This window comes from Rhinichthys klamathensis, unplaced genomic scaffold, assembly GCF_029890125.1.
Source record: "Rhinichthys klamathensis goyatoka isolate OS25496 unplaced genomic scaffold, OSU_Roscu_1.1 h1tg000132l_1, whole genome shotgun sequence".
Taxonomy (NCBI): Eukaryota; Metazoa; Chordata; class Actinopteri; order Cypriniformes; family Leuciscidae; genus Rhinichthys; species Rhinichthys klamathensis.
In genome coordinates this window covers 1972501-1997500 of record NW_026606667.1, presented here as the reverse complement: position 1 = coordinate 1997500, position 25000 = coordinate 1972501, and the positions used below count along the sequence as shown (strand labels likewise).

At 42.5% G+C, this 25000-nt stretch overlaps 1 protein-coding gene across 2 annotated transcripts in view; it reads left to right on the top strand.

The window, feature by feature from the left end:
* gpsm1b (G protein signaling modulator 1b) overlaps nucleotides 1-25000 on the top strand; it is a 51224-nt gene that overhangs the window by 2430 nt on the left and 23794 nt on the right. For both annotated transcript variants that reach the window (XM_056256743.1, XM_056256745.1), the window contains exons 2-4: nucleotides 12020-12241; nucleotides 12326-12461; nucleotides 24445-24587. In XM_056256743.1, coding sequence (XP_056112718.1) covers nucleotides 12020-12241; nucleotides 12326-12461; nucleotides 24445-24587 — 501 coding nt within the window. The remainder of the gene's footprint in view (nucleotides 1-12019; nucleotides 12242-12325; nucleotides 12462-24444; nucleotides 24588-25000) is intronic.

Here is a 25000-nt window from a genome sequence, read left to right as displayed (position 1 = left end):
ACAAAACTAGGGGCCTGTGTCATAGATTAGACACAGGAGAGCAATATTCACCTGATTTGCATATTCAGCAGTGCTGTTTGCTCCTCTTCCCTGATCTTTGCATAAGTGTCGGACAGTTACTGGTTCTCATGTCATAAAAAAAAAAAAACTTTTGGAAACTGTATTTTTAATTCCTATGATTATTTTTTTGTGGAATTGATGAGATCGGAGATCGGCTCCTGTCGGTGGTCCGCAAACGTCATGAGTGATATATCACGGTCGACAGGGATGTTGTAATTATTGATATGTAGTTTTAGATTGAGGAATAAGACACACTAATCGTGATCGTGTACGTCGTGTCTTCTCTCTCTGATGCTTTATTAATTACAGATGTCCGAGTATCACAGGAAAGATGCGCATAATAATCCACAATTCATAATGTGAGCGGATGCACAACTCCACAGACGGACCTTTAACACGCGAACCCGTTCGTTTCGAAGCGAATACATTCCACTCATAAAAATGATTCTGTGGTGAAGTAGAAAATAACAAATGTAATTTCTACATAGTTCAGGCAAGAATTCAATAAACAAAAATCCTATATTAGTACTCAATTCAAGCTTGTAGAAATTAAAGCGATATAAAATCTACTCAACTTTTCTAATAATGGTGTTCCCATCATGCACTGGGGCATGAATATTAATTTTCCAGCTGTATTTACACCGTGTTATCACTGCTTTTGTTTGTTAGGGTTGGAAACTTGCCATTTTGTGGATTCATCTGGATTCATTTTCTACTCAAAATGACACATTAATACTCAAAAACGTTACGTCATTGTGTATTGTGTAAGTATTGAGGTCTATGTTACTTCTATTATACAGTAGCCTATGGAATCTATATCTATTGTATTATTAACTTGGATGTTTCTAAGTAAAGCATACACTTTAAAAGTGTGGTTTAATTCAGTGTTATATTGTCGGAGTAAAACCGTTTATTTTGTAAAACAAAACTTAAGTTAAGTAGAGGTTAGTTCTATATGTGAAAGTACATAAATTAAATGTGAAGTGTCAGTTGAATGTTAAGTTCAATAGTAAGTTGATAATAGCAGGTTAGTCGCATTAAAATTGACTTAAAATGTGATTTTACCAAGTAAGTTATTTTTTTCAGTGACGTTTGCTTTCGTACGACTCTCAGGAAGGTTTAGTGTGTGTGCGATGTTATTTTCAGACGTGATAGAGTGTTTTCCATGTTCATAAATGAGTGAGGTTATCTAGCGCACTTCGTCGACCTATTTTATTAGCGGCCAAACGACACTTTAAAATAAGTCAGAGCTGTAGAAATGTACAACCTAACTCTTTTTTTACTTTCTCAGTTTGTGTAAACCTACTTTTATTTTTCCCACATGTCTAGTACAGTTATGTGCTTTTGTTGCATTAATACAGTGTTTACTTTTTCTTAGATTTACCCCAAAATAATGAAAGTGAAATGTGACAACATGCCCCATACACTATAACATGACCATACGACAGATTAACATGTTATTTGATTTAATCCAAAAAATATACAAGAAAAACTAAAATATTTTCTCAATAAAATACAAATAGCTTTTTCAAATGAAATAATGGCATTTTTTAATAATTAAAAATTATGTAATTTTTGAGTTTGATAACAAACACACAGCAAAACACACCATAGTTGAACAACTATACATTAACTCTCTGTCTTTATTCACATTTTTCCTCATGGTTTCTCAATAGAATTCATAAAAGTATAGAATAGAATATCATAGTTCATTGTAACGCAGTGTGACAACATGCCCCGGACGATCTCAACTGTTAAAAAAACAGATATAAGATTAAAATAATATCAGATTTGTCTTATTCTAAATAAACACAAAAAACAGAGATGAAAAATGAACTTATTTTGCTATGGATAAATAAATGTCCAGTAATATCTTCCAAAGATTTTTTTAATTTTGTCTCAATGTTTTCCTCTATATGGTGTTGATATGGCAACTAAACACACTAAGTTTCATCATGCTGACGTGTGGAAAGTTTTAAACCATGTGTGTGTTACAGCGAGCCCTGCGTTAGTGTGTGTCCCGCTCACTCCTACTCATATACAAGTAAATATTAAGATGCATATTCATAAAGAGACATTAAACTCCCCATAATTCGCACCTTCATTGCACGTAAATACTGTATTTCTGCCCGTGTGATTGTCATCCTCAGACTGAAGGCATTTCTGTCCGCTGATAAAGGAAAAACTGCGGCAGTTTCTGGTGTTTGGGTGTTCGGCCGCCCTTCATCAAACTCCTCAACACACAGATTGCTTTTAGTCAATGCATGAATTGTAAAACACAGATGAACATTTGATTGGATGATCGAGGCAGATGTTTCTTTTTGACCAGAAATATCCCACAGTTTAAAACCCTTCCAATTTTTCGCACTAAATGTGACTCAAACTTGGATACTCGAAGTGTAAATCAGAATTTATTTTTCTTTTCTTCAGTCGGCTTTCCCAGTCCGACTTTGGTTGGGTGTTTTACTTGGCCATGCACTGGAGTTTTGAAGCCTTGGCTTTGACTCTTTTTAACAGGGTTAATAAACAGTGTGCAGAGAGCAACCATTAACCTATCGAGCGAGCCGCTGATGAGCATGTGACACGCTCTGATGATGTCACTGACACATGACCTCGTTACACTGAGCTCAACAAACGCTCTTTTAACGACACACTCGTCCGCGCCTGTCACGCTTGTGCTCTTTGTATACCCTCCTGAGACCCAGTATTTACTTTTTATGTAGTATTTCATTATTTATCATGTCATCACATTGTTTAGAGCATAAGGAACAAATAGTAAAAAAAAAAAAAACTTTTTGAAAATTTATATTTTATTCATAATGTTATGCTATGTCCAGTGTAGTGACACCAGGACCCAGTTGTTTAATAAAATAAATAAAATTACGTGAAAAAATCAAAAGCAATGTTTTTTTACTCATTCACAAATCAAAGAAATTTTGGGTTTTCTAAGCAACATTTGTATAAAGATGATTCTCAACTACGTTATGAAAGATATAACGGAATAATTTGATATACCATTTTACTTTATGCAAAATGTGGGTAAAATGGCCATAAATTAATTTCCCCATTCAATAGATTGTATCTACACACTGTATCTAATTTGCATATTAATGTGTTCTTGGGGCAACATGTAATAAAATAAGAAGTGTGGGAGTAATAATGGGCAACATTTTAATAACAATATCTATTATTTCATAGGAATATTGATGTATAATTTCTTTCCCTATTCATTTGTTGTGTCCCAAAATGCCTGATAAACATGATTTAAATCCTGCATGAAATCAATGCCCTGTTCCGTAACAGAAAATCATATTTTGATTTGAAACCCCATAAAGATGTTGGTTTATGAAATACAATTTGAAAAGTAGTCTGATTTAAATAATAATTACAATATATTATCATATTTCCATAAGAGTGCTACATTTGATCACTGAACATAGTCCTGGTATTCAATGCATTCTGGAAAAATTGCACATTCTTTTATTAATATTTGCTAGAATGCAATTGCAAACTAATGCGTTTAAACGTGATAGTCAACAGCTCATATTCAGCTGGTGTGTGTGTGTGTGTGTGTGTGTGTGTGGTTTCATTCAGCTCTCAGCTAATAACTAATTGCTCCACTTTAATCCTAGTTGTTCCTAATCTCATTCGCTGTAGTTCTGGATTACCCGGCGAATAATCCTCGAGACCATTAGAAAGAGCATCTGTGTGACAGTGTGTGATTAATCAAAGAAATCAAGCAAATTCACATTCATTAAACCCCCTGCTGAATGTCTCAACACTGCATTAATATCTGATACTGAGTGTGACGAAGACACTCGTTGTGAAGCGTTAAACATTCATGCAGGATCTCGGCCTTTCACTTAATCGAGAGTTGTGACACACTAGACGACGGGTGTCTCACACACACTTACACTGCCGAGATCAAACGTGTGCATGTCGGGGAAACGATGGCCTTTTTGTGACACACACTTCCTGCACCACATGATGACCTGCTAAGCCTCTCAGTGTGTGCCACACACACACACACACACACACACACATAATAGCAAGACTTCAAAGCCTGCGGGTGCTAATAGAGCAGGATAATATCACACACACACACGACACGGACAAGAGCGCCGCTGCCTGTAGCCTGCAGTTCACACACACACAACACTTGCCTGATCAATAAACAAGGAGTTCATTTCAAGATATTATATGTTCAGTATTTTTTAACAAATCCGTTGAGTAAAATGACTCGTTTATGCAGTTAGTTTAATTCCTTATTGAATCAGTGTTTTTGAACAAATCAGTCGAGTGAATGATTCAATGACTCGTTCGTGTAGCATGTTTCGTTCTTTAGGGAATCAGTGTTTTTGAACAAATCAGTCGAGTGAATGATTCAATGACTCGTTCGTGCAGCATGTTTCGTTCTTTAATGAATCAGTGTTTTTGAACAAATCAGTCGAGTGAATGATTCAATGACTCGTTCGTGCAGCTTGTTTCGTTCTTTAATGAATCAGTGTTTTTGAACAAATCAGTCGACTGAATGATTCAATGACTCGTTCGTGCAGCTTGTTTCGTTCTTTAATGAATCAGTGTTTTTGAACAAATCAGTCGAGTGAATGATTCAATGACTCGTTCGTGCAGCTTGTTTCGTTCTTTAATGAATCAGTGTTTTTGAACAAATCAGTCGAGTGAATGATTCAATGACTCGTTCGTGCAGCTTGTTTCGTTCTTTCATGAATCCGTGTTTTTGAACAAATCAGTCGAGTGAATGAATCAATGACTCGTTTGTGCAGCTTGTTTCGTTCTTTAGGGAATCAGTGTTTTTGAACAAATCAGTCGAGTGAATGATTCAATGACTCGTTTGTGCAGCTTGTTTCATTCTTTAGGGAATCAGTGTTTTTGAACAAATCAGTCGAGTGAATGAATCAATGACTCGTTTGTGCAGCTTGTTTCGTTCTTTCATGAATCCGTGTTTTTGAACAAATCAGTCGAGTGAATGAATCAATGACTCGTTCGTGCAGCTTGTTTCGTTCTTTAGGGAATCCGTGTTTTTGAACAAATCAGTCGAGTGAATGAATCAATGACTCGTTTGTGAAGCTTGTTTCGTTCTTTAGGGAATCAGTGTTTTTTAACAAATCAGTCGAGTGAATGATTCAATGACTCGTTCGTGCAGCTTGTTTCGTTCTTTAGGGAATCCGTGTTTTTGAACAAATCAGTCGAGTGAATGATTCAATGACTCGTTTGTGCAGCTTGTTTCGTTCTTTCATGAATCCGTGTTTTTGAACAAATCAGTCGAGTGAATGATTCAATGATTCGTTCGTGCAGCTTGTTTCGTTCTTTCATGAATCAGTGTTTTTGAACAAATCAGTCGAGTGAATGATTCAATGACTCGTTCGTGTAGCTTGTTTCGTTCTTTAATGAATCAGTGTTTTTGAACAAATCAGTCGAGTGAATGATTCAATGACTCGTTCGTGCAGCTTGTTTCGTTCTTTCATGAATCAGTGTTTTTGAACAAATCAGTCGAGTGAATGATTCAATGACTTGTTCGTGCAGCTTGTTTCGTTCTGTAGGGAATCCGTGTTTTTGAACAAATCAGTCGAGTGAATGATTCAATGACTCGTTCGTGCAGCTTGTTTCGTTCTGTAGGGAATCCGTGTTTTTGAACAAATCAGTCGAGTGAATGAATCAATGACTCGTTTGTGCAGCTTGTTTCGTTCTTTAGGGAATCAGTGTTTTTGAACAAATCAGTCGAGTGAATGATTCAATGACTCGTTCGTGCAGCTTGTTTCGTTCTTTAGGGAATCAGTGTTTTTGAACAAATCAGTCGAATGAATGATTCAATGACTCGTTCGTGCAGCTTGTTTCGTTCTTTTATGAATCCGTGTTTTTGAACAAATCAGTCGAGTGAATGATTCAATGACTCGTTTGTGCAGCTTGTTTCGTTCTTTAGGGAATCAGTGTTTTTGAACAAATCAGTCGAGTGAATGATTCAATGACTCTTTCGTGCAGCTTGTTTCGTTCTTTCATGAATCCGTGTTTTTGAACAAATCAGTCGAGTGAATGATTCAATGACTCGTTCGTGCAGCTTGTTTCGTTCTTTCATGAATCAGTGTTTTTGAACAAATCAGTCGAGTGAATGATTCAATGACTCGTTCGTGCAGCTTGTTACATTAATGACTCAGTATTTTTGAACAAATCCCTTGAGTGAATGATTCAATGACTCTCACTAATGGTTCACTGATGTAATGTGCAGAAAGAGTCAGTGGTGAATCCGACAGTCTTACGAGGAGAGTGATACGAACAGTTCTGATCGAATCCTGTTTGGCCAATCAGATTCGAGGACTGGAACTGATCGTTTTATATATGTTTGATTTTTAACTTTTGTGCCATTTGTAAACCACAGTCATGCCACAAAAGCTCTAGAGAAACATGATTCATCATTTCCTCTTTATCATCTACTAGAGATATCCTGGTGGTTTTGTGATATAGACATCTATAATCAACATCAGATCAGTTCGACTCACCTAAAACAAGAATAAAACTTTCAAATTAGTCACATTTAGTTAAAGTCCCCCTGTAGTCAATAATTTTATCCCTTAAAACTCTCCAAAATGACGTCTAATCCCCCCCCCCCAAATATCTTGAATGTAACTCGACACCCTCGCCTCATTTAGTATTCGCGGCTCTGTGAATATGCAAATAAGCCCCGCCTCTGCTCACTCACTCAGCTCAGAGATCCACTGGTTGACGATCACACGTTGATCTGATTGGTTACAAGGTCGTTTGTGACGTCAGAAACACCAGCGATTTCAAACCGTGTTTTTGAGACTGTCTTTGGTTCACTGCAGTTTTAAGGAGGAAATACTCAGCAATGCTGTCGACTTATGAACTTACACATGGTGTGTCTTAAAGCGTATTAAAAACACCACATAGACACATAAACAACATTAAAAGCTGGATTTTCACCACAGGGGGACTTTAAATTAGTCGCATTTAGTGTGTTTTATTTTTTTCATATAGTGTGAGAGAATCTAATTGTCTCAGGAAACACGTGCATACTCATTTCCAATATCAAGCCTTTAAAATGATATGAGTCACACTATATCTTTGTCTCTGTGCAGTGACTAGAGGTCTTAGTTCATTGTGTCAGCAGGGACAGGATTATCTGGCTGTGTCCTTCAGGAGAATTAGTGCCGGTCAGTGTTTCAGTCTCCGTGTGTTCATGCCGGATGCGTTTCTCTGATCCTAATGGATATGTGGAGTTGAGAAGGAAAGGTCTACCAGTTGTTTTATGCCTAAAAGCGGGATTTCAGAGAAGCTAGTCCAGCGTTTGTGTTCCTCAACAGATCCTAACCTGAGATCTATCAGCTTGTTTTGGTTATTAACATGAGATTTCATTTGAAAGATGATGCTCTGGTTACGGCAAAATATTGAAACGCATTGAATGTGACCAGTCCGGTTGGACTCTTGCAGAACCTCCATCATTGTGACTGTCAGGTGTTTTGTCTGGACGGTGAGTGTTGTGAACTGTGGATCATGTCGCTGGAAGCGTTTGCTCTGAGCGGGGCTCAGATGGCCATGTGTCGGCTGGTTCACCGGGGTCCCAGACCTCAGGTCACGCTGAGACCCCTGAACCTGGAGCTCGGGGTGTATGTTGAGAAGACACGCACCAAACCAAAGTGCAGGTACACCGAGCTAACCGTCTCAGCCAGTGATGAGCAAACCTGAGTTACGTTAAGAGAACATTTGTTCAAAGTTATCTGGTCTCAAAACGTTACAACAGAAACATTTAGGATGCACGATATATCGGTATCGGCCGATATATGTTCATTTACAGGTGTTAGAATATCGTGCAAAAGTTCATTTATTTCAGTAATTCAACTTAAAAGGTGAAACTAATATATTATATAGACTCATTACATGCAAAGTGAGATATTTCAAGCCTTTATTTGTTATAATTTTGATGGCTTGCAGCTTATGAAAACCTTTTCACAATATTCTAATATTGAATTTAGGGTTTTCATAAGCTTTGAGCCATAATCATCAAAATTATAACAAATAAAGGCTTGAAATATCTCACTTTGCATGTAATGAGTCTTTATAATATATTAGTTTCACCTTTTAAGTTGAATTACTGAAATAAATGAACTTTTGCACGATATTCAAATTTTTCGAGTTTCACCTGTATAATGTTATCAATATCGGCCCGATAAGAACAATTGGCTGATATATTAAAGCTGATAAATAATTGATTATATCCTTCGGATTATTAGCTGAGACACTTCAGATGTGCACTGTTCAACATGATGGTTTTGAATAGCTTGGAATATGATTTAAAGGAAAATACAGTTCAATGCAACGTGCAGCGCAAGTCTGTCATTTTGGCTAAAAATTATAATAAGAACATTATTATTATTGTGTGCTTGGGACATGGATTTTATTGGCTAGACTTTTGTTTTTGCAACAAGGCTCTCAAAAATGATGTACAAATTTGAATATGTCTGTTATCGGCTTTCAAATATAAAGATTTATCGGTTATCGGTATTGGCTGAATGTTTAATATCGGTGCATCCCTAAAAACATGATTTATATGTTCATGGAACATTCTTTAAATGTAACGACTTGTTTCGGAATGTTCAGAGAACTTTCAAAAGTAGCGTTTCCATAATGTTTGAAGAATGATCAAATGGAATGTTCCCTTAACCACGAAATAAAACTTTTTCAAAACATTTAATAATGTTTTCATAACTTAATAGGAACGTAGAACAGATATTTTTAGCTGGGTTTACAGATGGTTCTTATTATAATCCAGTTCAGTTCAGACTCAATATAGATTTACGGTATATTATAATATATTATTTGCTCTGTCATGCATCACTGTGTTGATATCACCTTTAGTGGGGTTTAAAAGTCAATTAATATGCTAATATTAATATACAATGGTAGAGAACAGAATTGAGCTGAATAATGACACTAACTCTGCAACATTATCACTGTTATTGAACCGATTTGAATCATAAATTGGTCTGAATCACGACACTATTGTCGTCTGTAGATCTGCTTTACAGCTGAAATTTAATTTGTTGATTATAATAATCGATGAATTTTATTGTACAACATTAGCACTGTTCTGTTTTAGACACTTTGTGCTATAGAAATAAAGGTGACTTGACTCATCTATTACTGATGCTCATATTTAGGGTCTGAGATGTGAAATATTAATGCCACGGTTTTGACTTGGTGAAATGAATGTGCTAATCTCAGATGTGAGGGTGCAGGAATCTGTTCATGCCAGACAGCCAGAAACCACCTAGAAACCACTCATATCGTTTCAGAAACAAGTCAAAATCTTGTGGTTTTTCTTGCTTCGGAGAGGAAAGAAACGTCTCCCAGTATAAAACAAAGCAGAGGTGGATCGGGTCCATCTACTTCTCAGGCCAACATTCTCTCCCGACCGCAGAACTGAATAAACCTCTCGGTCTACAGCAGCCGAGCCAAAACCATGAGCGTTTCAGACATTAATGGAAAAGAAGCTCTTGTCAAAGCATGGTTGGATATAATTACTTTCAGACCAACGAAGCTCCGAGAGCGTGATGGAAATGTTTTATGTTGAACTGTGATGAGAATGCAAGACTGACCGAAACAATGCAAACACTCCGAGCCTTGAAACTTATATAGTGTGAGAAAATACATAACCGATCAAACAAAGAGGAAAACAAACAAATTTAGAAAATTCCACTCATCGATATCCATGAAATAAAAACCTTTTAGACCACCAGATGTAAATAGTCGATTATAGTCGATAAATTACACCGTATTAAGCCGTATAATAGTCTGAACTGCATCCGGAGACAAACAATAACCAAACAGTGAAATAATCTGAATATCATAACAAAAATATCTCATTATACCTTTAGCCTAGCTGAGTTCTTCGTGGCACAGTGTAAGATGTGCCAATCAAAATGTGACTGCGAAACAGACTGTCCAAAAATGTTGCTATTTCATCATTAAAACACATGAACTGTTTTCAACATTAATAATAACCATAAATGTTTCTTGAGCATCAGATCCTCATATTAGAGTGATTTCTGAAGGATCATGTGACACTGAAGACTGGAGTAATGATGCTGAAAATTCAGCTTTGATCACAGGAATAAATTGCATTTTAAAATATGTTCACATAGAAAACAGCTGTTTTAAATTCTTAAAATATTTAACATTATTACTGTTTTTTTTTTTTTTTTTTTTTTTTTTTTAAATCAAATAAGTGCAGCCTTGGTGAGCAGAAGAGATCTTACCGATTCCAAACCTTTGAACAGCAGTGTATATTATATTGCATATTGTACATATTACAGTTTTTTTTTTACAATCTCTAGGACACATTTCTCAATACTTTAATTAATTTATCACTTTTTAAAGACTCTTCACACAGTGATCACGACTGCAGTCTATGTGTGTTAAACTCTGGATCTTTTATCATTACTTTAGCACAAAATGCATTCAACAGCAACATCCTTCAAATGACTTGAATTCTTTCCTCACTCGTACAGCCAGAACTCACTGAACCCGCAGTCCAATGTTCCTCTAACGCTTTTAAATGTTGCTACTTGTTTCAGAACGTTCAGAGAACACTCAAATGTAACACTCGAATGGAATGTTCCTTGTGTTTTCTCACACTGTAATTTTTATTTTGGGTGAAATACACGATACATATTGTTGCATTTTTGTATTGCGATATATTGTATATTGATACACCCCTACTCAAATGTAACACTCAAATGTAACACAGAATGTTAAACAGAATACAACACTCAAATGTATGAATGAATGAATGAATGAATGAGGCATTTATATAGCGCTTTCATATGTACTACTGTACACCCAAAGCGCTTTACAATCATATCAGGGGTTCTCTCCTCAACCAGCACCAGTGTGTAATGTAACACTCAAATGTAACACTCAAATGTAACACCGAATGTAACACTCAAATGTAACACCGAATGTAACACTCAAATGTAACACCGAATGTAAAACTCAAATGTAACACCGAATGTAACACTCAAATGTAACACCGAATGTAACACTCAAATGTAACACCGAATGTAACACTCAAATGTAACACTCAAATGTAACACTCAAATGTAACACTCAAATGTAACACCGAATGTAACACTCAAATGTAACACCGAATGTAAAACTCAAATGTAACACTCAAATGTAACACCGAATGTAACACTCAAATGTAACACCGAATGTAAAACTCAAATGTAACACTCAAATGTAACACCGAATGTAACACTCAAATGTAACACCGAATGTAACACTCAAATGTAACACCGAATGTAAAACTCAAATGTAACACCGAATGTAAAACTCAAATGTAACACCGAATGTAACACTCAAATGTAACACCGAATGTAACACTCAAATGTAACACCGAATGTAACACTCAAATGTAACACCGAATGTAACACTCAAATGTAAAACTCAAATGTAAAACTCAAATGTAACACTCAAATGTAACACCGAATGTAACACTCAAATGTAACACCGAATGTAACACTCAAATGTAACACTCAAATGTAACACCGAATGTAACACTCAAATGTAACACCGAATGTAACACTCAAATGTAACACCGAATGTAACACTCAAATGTAACACCGAATGTAAAACTCAAATGTAACACCGAATGTAAAACTCAAATGTAACACCGAATGTAACACTCAAATGTAACACCGAATGTAACACTCAAATGTAACACCGAATGTAACACTCAAATGTAACACCGAATGTAACACTCAAATGTAACACCGAATGTAACACTCAAATGTAACACTCAAATGTAACACCGAATGTAACACTCAAATGTAACACTCAAATGTAACACTCAAATGTAACACCGAATGTAACACCGAATGTAACACTCAAATGTAACACAGACCGTGATGTTCCCTGTGTTTTCCAGGATGGAAGCCTCTTGTCTGGAGCTGGCGCTGGAGGGGGAGAGACTGTGTAAAGCGGGAGATTTTAAAGGCGGCACAGCATTCTTCGAAGCTGCTGTTCAGGTGGGAACCGAAGATCTGAAGACCCTCAGTGCCATCTATAGTCAGCTGGGAAACGGATACTTCTACCTGAAGGAGTACGGCAAAGCGCTGGAGTACCATCGGCACGACCTCACACTCGCTCGGTGAGGACCAACAACTGATAGAGTCAAACTAACCTTTCAGCTTCATGCGGCATTGAAAATAAACCGAGTTGCATTTTAATCTAGGACGATCGGGGATCGGATCGGAGAAGGGAAAGCCAGTGGGAATCTGGGAAACACTCTGAAGGTTTTGGGTCAGTATGACGAAGCAGCCGTGTGCTGTCAGAGACACCTGGATATTTCTCAAGAACAAGGAGACAAGGTGAGAAAATGCGCGTTCGGCGCCGGCGTGTAAATGAGACGACTGTCTATTTCTGCAGATATATTCGTCTATATTTGTCATTCCGAAGCTGCAGATACACACACCATAAACAAAGCAGTGCGTTCTTACCGTTTTGAATATCAATCCTGCTAAACACTTTCTTTATTCCTCTCTGCTCATGTTAATATTGAAATATTCGCCAAGGAACACTCCGGTAAGATGGCGTAACATAAGAACAGCCTTCTATCTGTACCGTTTTGACTTCTTTTCTCGCTGTTTTCTCGACTCGTTCACTAAGCTGAACAGCCAATCAGAGTTCCCTCTTTCACCGCCGAAAAAAAGCCAATTTCAGGACCGATTTCAGCCGACGGTGCGGAACACACTGAGAAGACTTCAGTCGGTCGACGCAAAAAAACGGCCGACCGTCGGCTTGGTGTGTACCGAATTTCGAATATTCGTCGAATAAAAAAAAAGACATTCGAATGCAAAAACAGTGCATTCGCATTTTTGGTGTGTCAAGAGGCGCGAGACATGATGATGACGTAACTGACGCGGTTTGTTTTAGTGCTAACACTTTACAATAAGGTTCATTAGTTAACATTAGTTAATGTATTAACTAACAATGGGCAATTCATTTGTTACAGTATTTATTAATCTTTGTTAATGTTAGTTCATAAAAATCCAGCAGTTCATTGTTTGTTCATGTTAGTTCACAGTGCATTAACTAATGTTAACCAATACAACCTTTGATTTTAATAACGTATTAGTAAATGTTGAAACTAATATTAACTAATATTAATAAATGCTGTAGAAGTACCGTATTGTTCATTCTTAGTTCATGTTAACTAATAAACCTTATTGTAAAGTGTTACCGTTTTTGTTAGCTTATCCAGTACACAGTGCGGTGGCTGCGTTGTTAATGTGAAAAATGGCGGGAAAAGTCCTGCTGACGAAAACCCTGACGAAAAAATGGTGCAAGGACACACTTGACCAAACCTGCACATTGGTCAGAGCTGAGTGTGTGTGTGTGTGTGTGTGTGTGTGTTCATCAGCTGGAAACACTGTCAACAGAAAGCGCTCAGCACTCGCTCAGATCAAGAGCGTCTGGTGTTTTTGATGAACTATATGTAGATGTAGAGAGTAGAAGTGAGTGTTTCTGAAGGCCAGTTTGCTGTTGTGTGTTCATGTAGTTCATTACGCTGTGTTTGTGTAAGTGTGTTTCTCAGGTTACTGATGCACGAACACAGTTTAACACACTATTGTAACCTAATTTTACTTGCAAGCACATTAAGGAAATTCAATTTTATTAAAGAACAATTGTTTCAAAAGTTAATGCAGTTTAAAAAGTGAATGTCGTTTCATTTCAACAAAAGATGCGATGCTTGAATTGGTTTATATTTGCTTGTTGTGCTCGCTTGCGCCCTCTTGTGGACACAGGAGACAACACAGCACTTTTTACACTTCAAAAGTATTGCATTTAGAATTCAAATATAATTCAAATTTTGCTAATATTTAAGAAGGAAATTCGATTTTAGCTTTTCAGCCATTTTGACAGCCCTTATGCACATTGATGGAATTGATAAAAACAAACAACCTGCAGATATACAGAGTTTTATACTGTAGTTGCTTTCGACCAAAACTGAACTGTGGAGTGATTTTTGAAACGCCTTCAGAAGGACTTCAGCACATCTTTATGTGTCATTTCATTATAACTTCTATTCGTCTTTGCTTTAAAGTGACCTGCTAAATGTACTAACAAGCACAAACTGAATATACTTTAACGACATTTCTATTGAAACTTGTATGTCATGCATTTAAATACATTTGTAATGAAGTTGCAATTATTAATTTTAAATGTAATATTAAATAATACACTACAGTTAAAATTAAAAATCAATGTGCTTTAGCATGTTAATCAACACAAACCATGAGTTAAAATATACTTTAAAGCAAATCTTTTAATTTGACATGGACACAGACACCTATTTTCACACCACCTGGCTTTGCCAGCCTGTTTACTCTCTCTGGACCACATTAACTAATACACTATCCTCGATCCTGGACTGCAGACTCCCACTATCGGCTGCACTCTGTCTCCTAGGAGATACTTCAGATAGCTCTATCCCTTCCAAATACAAAACCCCAGTCCTTGTTTCTCTAGCAGTCGCTAAAAAAATAATCTTTCAAAACTGGAAATCGAAATCATCTTGCCATTTCACCCACTGGATTAATTTAATTACCGACTTTATTTTGACAGAAGAAATTATAGCTCATAAAAAGAACAATATATCTGCCTTTAAAGAAACCTGGAATCCCCTCATAATTTTTTTACAAATTCAACAGTTAATGTATTGTAAACCACGTGCTTTCCCTTTTACCCCCTCTCCACCCCTCCCCCTCAATTATCTCTACCCTTCCAATCTTTTCTACCCTCTTTTTCCCTAATCTGTTCCCTGTATATTTAAACCCTGTGTTCTCCCTCATTCCTGGTCTGTTATCGTTTGTATTAAGACGTGAGTTGTGACTCCTAAGTTTTGTTAAAATAAATTCCTGTTCTCCTGTTCCTGGTCGTCTTCCTCGTGTGTCCTCCACCACGTCCCGTGACAGAATAACGGACCCAAAAAGAGGAAAAGAGATGGACCACTTTGCAGCAGTTGAACTGCTGTGCCTCGAGCAGAAGGACCGCTCCCTAGAAGAACATTTGGAGGAGTTCCTCAACCTAGTACCAGCTACTACCTTCCCGGACAACTGCCTCTGCAGCTTCCTGCATGCCAGCCTGAACACCGCCACCAGAGAGCAGCTGTCCGGGGAGGGCCCTCGGTGGTACTTTACCGAATATGTTGAGTGGTTATTGGTGTCCTGTGATTCGCCGCTCACAGTGGGCCCTGCCGAGCCTGAGCCTGAGTCTTGTCCTGCCGAGCCTGCCATCAGGTCTGTCTATGGACGGCAAAGGCTGGTGTCCAGCCAGGCAGATCCTCCATTAAAGGCCACACGAACTGCCAAGAAGCGCGCCCAGCCGGGGTCTCGTCCTGCCGAGATCGTCCAGCCAGAGCTTCACGTCAGCCACGTCCAGCCAGAGCCCTCTTCGCCGCTGGTCCTGCCCAGCTCAAAGTCCTCTTCGCCGCCGGTCCTGTCCTGCTCAGAGCCCTCTTCGCCGCTGGTCCTGCCCAGCTCAAAGCCCTCTACGCCGCTGGTCCTGCCCAGCTCAGAGCCCTCTTCGCCGCTGGTCCTGCCCAGCTCAGAGCCCTCTTCGCCGCTGGTCCTGCCCAGCTCAAAGCCCTCTACGCCGCTGGTCCTGCCCAGCCCAGAGCCCTCTTCGCCGCTGGTCCTGCCCAGCTCAAAGCCCTCTTCGCCGCTGGTCCTGTCCAGCCCAGAGCCCTCTTCGCCGCTGGTCCTGTCCAGCCCAGAGCCCTCTTCGCCGCTGGTCCTGCCCAGCTCAAAGCCCTCTACGCCACTGGTCCTGCCCAGCTCAGAGCCCTCTTCGCCGCTGGTCCTGCCCAGCTCAGAGCCCTCTTCGCCGCTGGTCCTGCCCAGCTCAAAGCCCTCTTCGCCGCTGGTCCTGTCCAGCCCAGAGCCCTCGTCGCCGCTGGTCCTGCCCAGCTCAGAGCCCTCTTCGCCGCTGGTCCTGCCCAGCTCAAAGCCCTCTACGCCGCTGGTCCTGCCCAGCTCAGAGCCCTCTTCGCCGCTGGTCCTGCCCAGCTCAGAGCCCTCTTCGCCGCTGGTCCTGTCCAGCCCAGAGCCCTCTTCGCCGCTGGTCCTGCCCAGCTCAAAGCCCTCTATGCCGCTGGTCCTGCCCAGCTCAGAGCCCTCTTCGCCGCTGGTCCTGCCCAGCTCAGAGCCCTCTTCGCCACTGGTCCTGCCCAGCTCAAAGCCCTCTTCGCCGCTGGTCCTGTCCAGCTCAGAGCCCTCTTCGCCACTGGTCCTGCCCAGCTCAAAGCCCTCTACGCCGCTGGTCCTGCCCAGCTCAAAGCCCTCTACGCCGCTGGTCCTGCCCAGCTCAGAGCCCTCTTCGCCGCTGGTCCTGTCCAGCCCAGAGCCCTCTTCGCCGCTGGTCCTGTCCAGCCCAGAGCCCTCTTCGCCGCTGGTCCTGTCCAGCCCAGAGCCCTCTTCGCCGCTGGTCCTGTCCAGCTCAAAGCCCTCTACGCCGCTGGTCCTGCCCAGCTCAAAGCCCTCTTCGCCGCTGGTCCTGTCCAGCCCAGAGCCCTCTTCGCCGCTGGTCCTGTCCAGCCCAGAGCCCTCTTCGCCGCTGGTCCTGTCCAGCCCAGAGCCCTCTTCGCCGCTGGTCCTGCCCAGCTCAAAGCCCTCTACGCCGCTGGTCCTGCCCAGCTCAAAGCCCTCTTCGCCGCTGGTCCTGTCCAGCCCAGAGCCCTCTTCGCCGCTGGTCCTGTCCAGCTCAGAGCCCTCTTCGCCGTTGGTCCTGTCCAGCCCAGAGCCCTCTTCGCCGCTGGTCCTGTCCAGCCCAGAGCCCTCTTCGCCGCTGGTCCTGTCCAGCCCAGAGCCCTCTTCGCCGCTGGTCCTGCCCAGCTCAGAGCCCTCTTCGCCACTGGTCCTGCCCAGCTCAAAGCCCTCTACGCCGCTGGTCCTGCCCAGCTCAAAGCCCTCTACGCCGCTGGTCCTGCCCAGCTCAGAGCCCTCTTCGCCGCTGGTCCTGTCCAGCCCAGAGCCGTCTTCGCCGCTGGACCTGCCCAGCTCAAAGCCCTCTTCGCCGCTGGTCCTGTCCAGCCCAGAGCCCTCTTCGCCGCTGGTCCTGTCCAGCCCAGAGCCCTCTTCGCCGCTGGTCCTGCCCAGCTCAAAGCCCTCTACGCCGCTGGTCCTGCCCAGCTCAGAGCCCTCTTCGCCGCTGGTCCTGTCCAGCCCAGAGCCCTCTTCGCCGCTGGTCCTGTCCAGCCCAGAGCCCTCTTCGCCGCTGGTCCTGTCCAGCCCAGAGCCCTCTTCGCCGCTGGTCCTGTCCAGCTCAAAGCCCTCTACGCCGCTGGTCCTGCCCAGCTCAAAGCCCTCTTCGCCGCTGGTCCTGTCCAGCCCAGAGCCCTCTTCGCCGCTGGTCCTGTCCAGCCCAGAGCCCTCTTCGCCGCTGGTCCTGTCCAGCCCAGAGCCCTCTTCGCCGCTGGTCCTGCCCAGCTCAAAGCCCTCTACGCCGCTGGTCCTGCCCAGCTCAAAGCCCTCTTCGCCGCTGGTCCTGTCCAGCCCAGAGCCCTCTTCGCCGCTGGTCCTGTCCAGCTCAGAGCCCTCTTCGCCGTTGGTCCTGTCCAGCCCAGAGCCCTCTTCGCCGCTGGTCCTGTCCAGCCCAGAGCCCTCTTCGCCGCTGGTCCTGTCCAGCCCAGAGCCCTCTTCGCCGCTGGTCCTGCCCAGCTCAGAGCCCTCTTCGCCACTGGTCCTGCCCAGCTCAAAGCCCTCTACGCCGCTGGTCCTGCCCAGCTCAAAGCCCTCTACGCCGCTGGTCCTGCCCAGCTCAGAGCCCTCTTCGCCGTTGGTCCTGTCCAGCCCAGAGCCCTCTTCGCCGCTGGTCCTGTCCAGCCCAGAGCCCTCTTCGCCGCTGGTCCTGTCCAGCCCAGAGCCCTCTTCGCCGCTGGTCCTGCCCAGCTCAGAGCCCTCTTCGCCACTGGTCCTGCCCAGCTCAAAGCCCTCTACGCCGCTGGTCCTGCCCAGCTCAAAGCCCTCTACGCCGCTGGTCCTGCCCAGCTCAGAGCCCTCTTCGCCGCTGGTCCTGTCCAGCCCAGAGCCGTCTTCGCCGCTGGACCTGCCCAGCTCAAAGCCCTCTTCGCCGCTGGTCCTGTCCAGCCCAGAGCCCTCTTCGCCGCTGGTCCTGTCCAGCCCAGAGCCCTCTTCGCCGCTGGTCCTGCCCAGCTCAAAGCCCTCTAGGCCGCTGGTCCTGTCCAGCCCAGAGCCCTCTTCGCCGCTGGTCCTGTCCAGCCCAGAGCCCTCTTCGCCGCTGGTCCTGCCCAGCTCAAAGCCCTCTACGCCGCTGGTCCTGTCCAGCCCAGAGCCGTCTTCGCCGCTGGACCTGCCCAGCTCAGAGCCCTCTTCGCTGCTGGACCTGTCCAGCTCAAAGCTCTCTTCGCCATTGGTCCAGTCCAGTACAGAACTGCCTTCGTCACTGGTCCTGTCCACTCCAGAGCCCTCTCTTCACGTCACGCCTGCCGAGCCAGACCTTCACGTCACGCCTGCCGAGCCAGAGTTTCACGTCACGCCGGGCCAGCCAGAGACTGTTCACGTCCCGTCTGCCCAGCCAGAGACTGTTCACGTCCTGTCTGTCCCAGAGCCTGTCACTCTCCCCAAGAATTTTTTTGGGGGGGCTATAGGCCTCCGCCATGGCCACCCGAAGGGGCGTCTCCGCCATGGCCTCCCGAGGGGTCTTCACTGCCGTGGCCTCCCGAGGGGTCTTCACCGCCGTGGCCGCCCGAGGGGTCTTCACCGCCGTGGCCGCCCGAGGGGTCTTCACCGCCGTGGCTTCCCGAGGGGTCTTCACTGCCGTGGCCTCCCGAGGGGTCTTCACCGCCGTGGCCGCCCGAGGGGTCTTCACTGCCGTGGCCTCCCGAGGGGTCTTCACCGCCGTGGCCGCCCGAGGGGTCTTCACTGCTGTGGCCTCCCGAGGGGTCTTCACCGCCGTGGCCGCCCGAGGGGTCTTCACCGCCGTGGCTTCCCGAGGGGTCTTCACTGCCGTGGCCTCCCGAGGGGTCTTCACCGCCGTGGCCGCCCGAGGGGTCTTCACTGCCGTGGCCTCCCGAGGGGTCTTCACCGCCGTGGCTTCCCGAGGGGTCTTCACTGCCGTGGCTTCCCGAGGGGTCTTCACTGCCGTGGCCTCCCGAGGGGTCTTCACCGCCGTGGCCGCCCGAGAGGTCCTCTCCGCCATGGCCGCCCGATGGGCTCGCTCCACCCTGGCCGCCTGCACAGCCTGCTCCACCCTGGAGGCTTCCTACTCCAGATAGTCCACGCCCTCGTCAGCCTCCAGGGCGCCCACCCCCCCACCCCTTTTGATGTATTACGGCGCGAGGACGCGCCTTTTCCGGAGGGGGCGTTCTGTTACATGTATGTCCTGTGTTTCCCACTGTTTAGTGTTTTTGGTTCAGTCCAGTGTCCCAGGTTTCCCGCTCCTCGTTTGTGTTCAGTTTCTTCACCTGTGTTTAGTTAATTTGCCCCAGCTGTGCCTTGTTTCCCTAATCTGTTCCCTGTGTATTTAAACCCTGTGTTCTCCCTCATTCCTGGTCCGTTATCGTTTGTATTAAGACGTGAGTTGTGACTCCTAAGTTTTTTTTAAATAAATTCCTGTTCTCCTGTTCCTGGTCGTCTTCCTCGTGTGTCCTCCACCACGTCCCGTGACAAATGTGCACCGATAAATCATTTCTGATAAACACTGCAATATTCCCTTTAAAAACAAGAATTGTCAATTGTGATTTCATGGTGAAGTCGTGTAAATGCACTCTCTTTAAGTAGACTTAAGCGGTCTTTTATTTCATTAATATTATATTATCTGAAAGTACAGTTTTTGTTTAAAATGCACTTTTAAGAATTGAAGTGTGCATTCACTACAATTAAGCACACAAGGGTATAATGTAGCATTAGCCTGCCGTTTTTCCAATTTAATGTTAATCTGAACATTTTGTATGGAAGTAAAATAATCCCAAATGTTTTTGAAACAAAAAGCCTGTTGAATTGTACTACTTGAAAAAAATATGCATTGCATTAACCCTGCTTGTATTTTAATGCATTGTATTTTTAGGGCTTGTATTTTTATAGGCTGAAATTTAGCATGGTTGAATATTTGGATGAATATCCATATTCACCTTTCATATTTCATTTCCCAAATATTCAAACTGATTAAAAATACAACCTATAATATTCAACAGGCGGTTTTCGGTCCATTTTATTTCGCTTTGCAAATTCGCTTCCACAAATTCAGTGGTTCAAATTCGACAGTAAATTCAACGTTGACATCCAGGAGCTGCAGGAAAAGCAGTAGATTACCGAGCATAATCTCCATCTGCTGTTAGTCGACCACACCAGCAGGGGGTGCAAGCGCGTGTTGTTGACGAAGACCAGAGCAACAGTTAGCGCAAGCCATTCATTCATAAAAACTCAGCATGCATTATGTTTTTTGTGACGATTATCTGGGTCAGTATATATGCGGAAAAGATGATAAAGGCACAAAAGCTGTTTTTATGTTTCATTCATTGTTACTTTCCCTGTGTAGCCTTATGTTATCAGCCTTTTCTACAGTGAACGGGATTATAATCTGTTTCCCTCAATACATCATCATACTCAAAGATTCCCCGAATTCCGTCAGGACAAAGCGCTTAACGTAGCTTAATGGACTACAGTGATATAAAAGACCAAACTCGCACCTTATTTGGAAAGTATGTATTGTACATGTACTGCATTAGATTAAACTGGGAAGTAGCACTTTCATATTGTTGTTCTATATTGTTAGTTTAACTAGTCGCTTTGGATAAAAGTGCCAGCTAAAAGACTAAATGTAAAATTGGGTTGACATTCGCACATTTAGGGACCGTCTCTAAAGTAACAAGTCCTATAGGCCTAAACGTTTCTAACTTCAATAGCAAACTTTTTAATCTATTTGAATAAATTGCGCCTTATGCCTGAGCCTGACACCTACATGAACACTTTACAGTTGGTTTTATGACTGTAAGTCGTTCTTTTCAAATGGTATTTAAGTTAGAAACGTGTATACCAATTTCGTATGTAACTTTAGAGACGGTCCCTAAATGTGCGAATGTCCAATGTCAAACCAAATTTATGCCAGTATATCACTGGGAAACGCTCAGCATTAAACTTTGCGCGTTAAATTCATATTCTGAGTCCATCTGCTAGCCTGCGAGTTTGGTCTTTTATGTCCATTAAGCTACGTTAAGCGTTTTATATGTCCAGCAGGGGAATCCTGACGTATTGAGGGAAACCCTAGTACTGCATGCAGCACATCGCTGCAATATAAGGTTAAGGCAACTAAACAACCAAGAGAAATATGTCAAATGTAACACTGGATCTGTACATCCGCATCGGGGGAATAACATTATCGTTCATGGTAGAGAAAGATGCATGTAGGCTACACAGGAAAAGTAATCGTGAACACACTGAATTTCACATAAAACAGACGTCATAATAATCACAAATACACTTACATTTTTGTAAATAAGTTTTTATGAATGAATGGCTTGCACTAACTGTTGCTCTGGTCTTCGTCAACAACACGCGCTTGCACCCCCTGCTGGTGTGGTCGACTAACAGCAGATGGAGATTATGCTCGGTAATCTACTACTTTTCCTGCAGCTCCTGGATGTCAATGTTGAATTTACTGTCGAATTTGAACCACTGAATTTGTGGAAGCGAATTTGCAAAGCGAAATAAAATGGACCGAAAACCGCCTGTTGAATATTATAGGTTGTATTTTTAATCAGTTTGAATATTTGGGATATGAAATATGAAAGGTGAATATGGATTATTGAAATTTTACTAATGAAAATGTGTTTGAAATGATTTGATTTGAAATATTCACAGCTTAAATATTCAACCATGCTAAATTTCAGCCTATAAAAATACAAGCCCTAAAAATACAATGCATTAAAATACAAGCAGGGTTAATGCAATGCATATTTTTTTCAAGTAGTACAATTCAACAGGCTTTTTGTTTCAAAAACATTTGGGATTATTTTACTTCCATAATTTTGATTTCATGTCGACTTTAAAGTGTCGACAGTCTTATAAGAAAAGCTTCTATATATGAAACCTTAAAGGTTCTGTCAGGCACTTCATATATAGAAGCTTTTAGATGTTCCCACCACTTTATGGATTTAATTTCAATGAATTAATTTGGTTTTGAGTTAAAGAGCTAAACTAACTTTATCACTAGCAAGAAATGAAAGTATTGTGCAATCATTTAAAGTCTCTCTGTAGTCAATAATTGTATCCCTTAAAGGAGTCATAACCTGTAATTTTCACTTTTCCACGAGAATCAATGTATGTTATGATTGCCTAACGATTATACGTTGGCCGGGAAGCCGATATTCAAAAGTGAAGCGTTTGTTTACCCCAGGGTTCGTAAACCAGCCCACGTGCACGCGCACTCAAATACGAGATTTTAATTTCTCCCCCGACTTGACGTCAAGTCGGGGGAGGATATTCCATATATGGACACCGCAGACATATGCTGCAGGAAGCCCGCCCTGCCCCTCTCCCCCTCATATTCAGTCAAGAAAAATGCAGAAATGTAGTGCACACGTGAGTTGCTCTGTGGTTGACTGCCAGAATCAACATTCAAATGTGTTTTCTCTACCAAAAACGGACCAAACTACCAGGGACCAGTGGATGAAATTCATTTTTAATGACGCTGTTCCAACAACCCCATCAACTGGCTCAACGTTAGGTGTCTGCGCTAAACATTTTACACAGGAATCCTTTACAAATTTGGGGCAATATCAGGCGAAGTTGGCCTCGAATGGACTCAACGAATGCTAGCCACATCTTTCCACTTTGTTTTACACTACAGTAGTGACGGTACATGAGTCCATGCTCAGTGCCTAAAACTGTTTGCTAAATGTAATTATGAAAACAATATACCACAAAACATTATTAGCAAAACTAGTCGCGGCTCATTCACAACTTGCGCCATGATGTCATTTTGGAATGATATGCTGAAGTTACCTGCGGTGTCAAGCCCCCTCCTTCCTGCCACCAATCAACGCGCCCCTCATTTGCATTATTAAAATGACCGTCCACGACAGCCAAAATATCGCATCAGATCTCGCGAGACAATAATGCATTCAGAAATAAGGGTCAGAGGAGCTCTGTGTTTATTTTTTTTCTACTTTTCTTTTTTAGAAGGGCCTGAAAGACTATAATAGAGCGTGGGTATCCAAGGTAATACTAGGTTGTGACTCCTTTAAAACTCATCTTTGATCACCAAAATTACGTTTTTAAATGTTTTTTCCTGCATTAAAATATCTTGAATGTAACTCGACACCCTCGCCTCATTTAGTATGCGCGGCTCTATGAATATAAAAATGAGCCCCGCCTCCACTCACTCACTCAGCTCAGAGATCCACTGGTTGACGATCACACGTTGATCTGATTGGTTACAAGGTCGTTTGTGACGTCAGAAACACCAGCGATTTCAAACCGTGTTTTTGAGACTGTCTTTGGTTCACTGCAGTTTTAACGAGAAAATACTCAGCAATGCTGTCGACTTATGAACTTACACATGGTGTGTCTTAAAGGGATAATTCGGCCAAAAATGATATTTAACACATGCATTACTCACCCTCAAGCCGTTCGAGATGCATATGTCAATCTTGTTTCAGACGAACACATTTTCAGTTATTTTAGAAAATGTCTTAGAGCCTTCAGTGGATATAATGTGAAGCAATGGGGTCCACCTCCTTCAAGTCCCAAAATGTGCATACATCCTTCACAAAAGTAATCCATCCGGCTCCAGGGGGATAAACGAAGGCCTTCTGAGGGTAATCCGTGCGGTTTTGTCGTAAAAATATACATATTTAAAACTTTATAAATGAAAACATCTGACTTCCGGCAACGATCGACGACGCGCGAGGATGTATGCACATTTTGGGACTTGAAGGAGGTGGACCCCATTGCTTCACATTATATCCACTGAAGGGTCTAAGACATTTTCTAAAATAACTGAAAATGTGTTCGTCTGAAACAAGATTGACATATGCATCTCGAACGGCTTGAGGGTGAGTAATGCATGTGTTAAATATCATTTTTGGCCGAACTATCCCTTTAAAGCGTATTAATAACACCACATAGACACATAAACAACATTAAAAGCTGGATTTTCTAAGACATTTCTGCTTATGTAGAACCTTTTTGGCAAAAAGTCTATTTTAAAATGGACTCAAGAACCCTAAAGCTCTATATATATGGGAATGTTTTTTTCTGAGGTTTCAGAGTCAGAAAGGTTTGATTCTGGTCTGTTGACGTGAAAGCTGCTGTTCTGAATGTGTTGCTGCAGATCGGCGAGGCCAGGGCTCTGTATAACATCGGGAACGTGTTTCATGCCAAAGGAAAGCAGCGTCTGTGGGGCTGCGCTCAAGATCCCGGAGATCTTCCGTCCGATGTCAGAGACACGCTTCAGCGAGCCACGGCCTTCTACGAGTGAGTCCACTGTAAACCCTAACGCTCAAGATAATTCATTGGTTTGAGTAGAGCCAACTCAAATTATACAAATTAGTTCAATCAAATGAGCTTCTGTCAGGACCACCATCGTCAAACACAATTGGCAATTAGCATATAGTTCGGATTGGTGGGAGGGTAATCAGCTCCTGAGAAACTATAAATATAAAAAGGTTATTGTGTAAAAGTGCTATTACAGAAATAACATGTAATTTATGCATGGCTGACAAATATGCATCAATTGAACTTTATTAGTTTGTTAAAGTCCCAATGTAGTCAATAATTTTATACCTTAAAACTCATCTGTACATATTTAAATGTTTTTTACTTGAAAAAAAAAAGTTCATTGCTTAAAATATCTTGAATGTAACTCGACACCCTCGCCTCATTTAGTA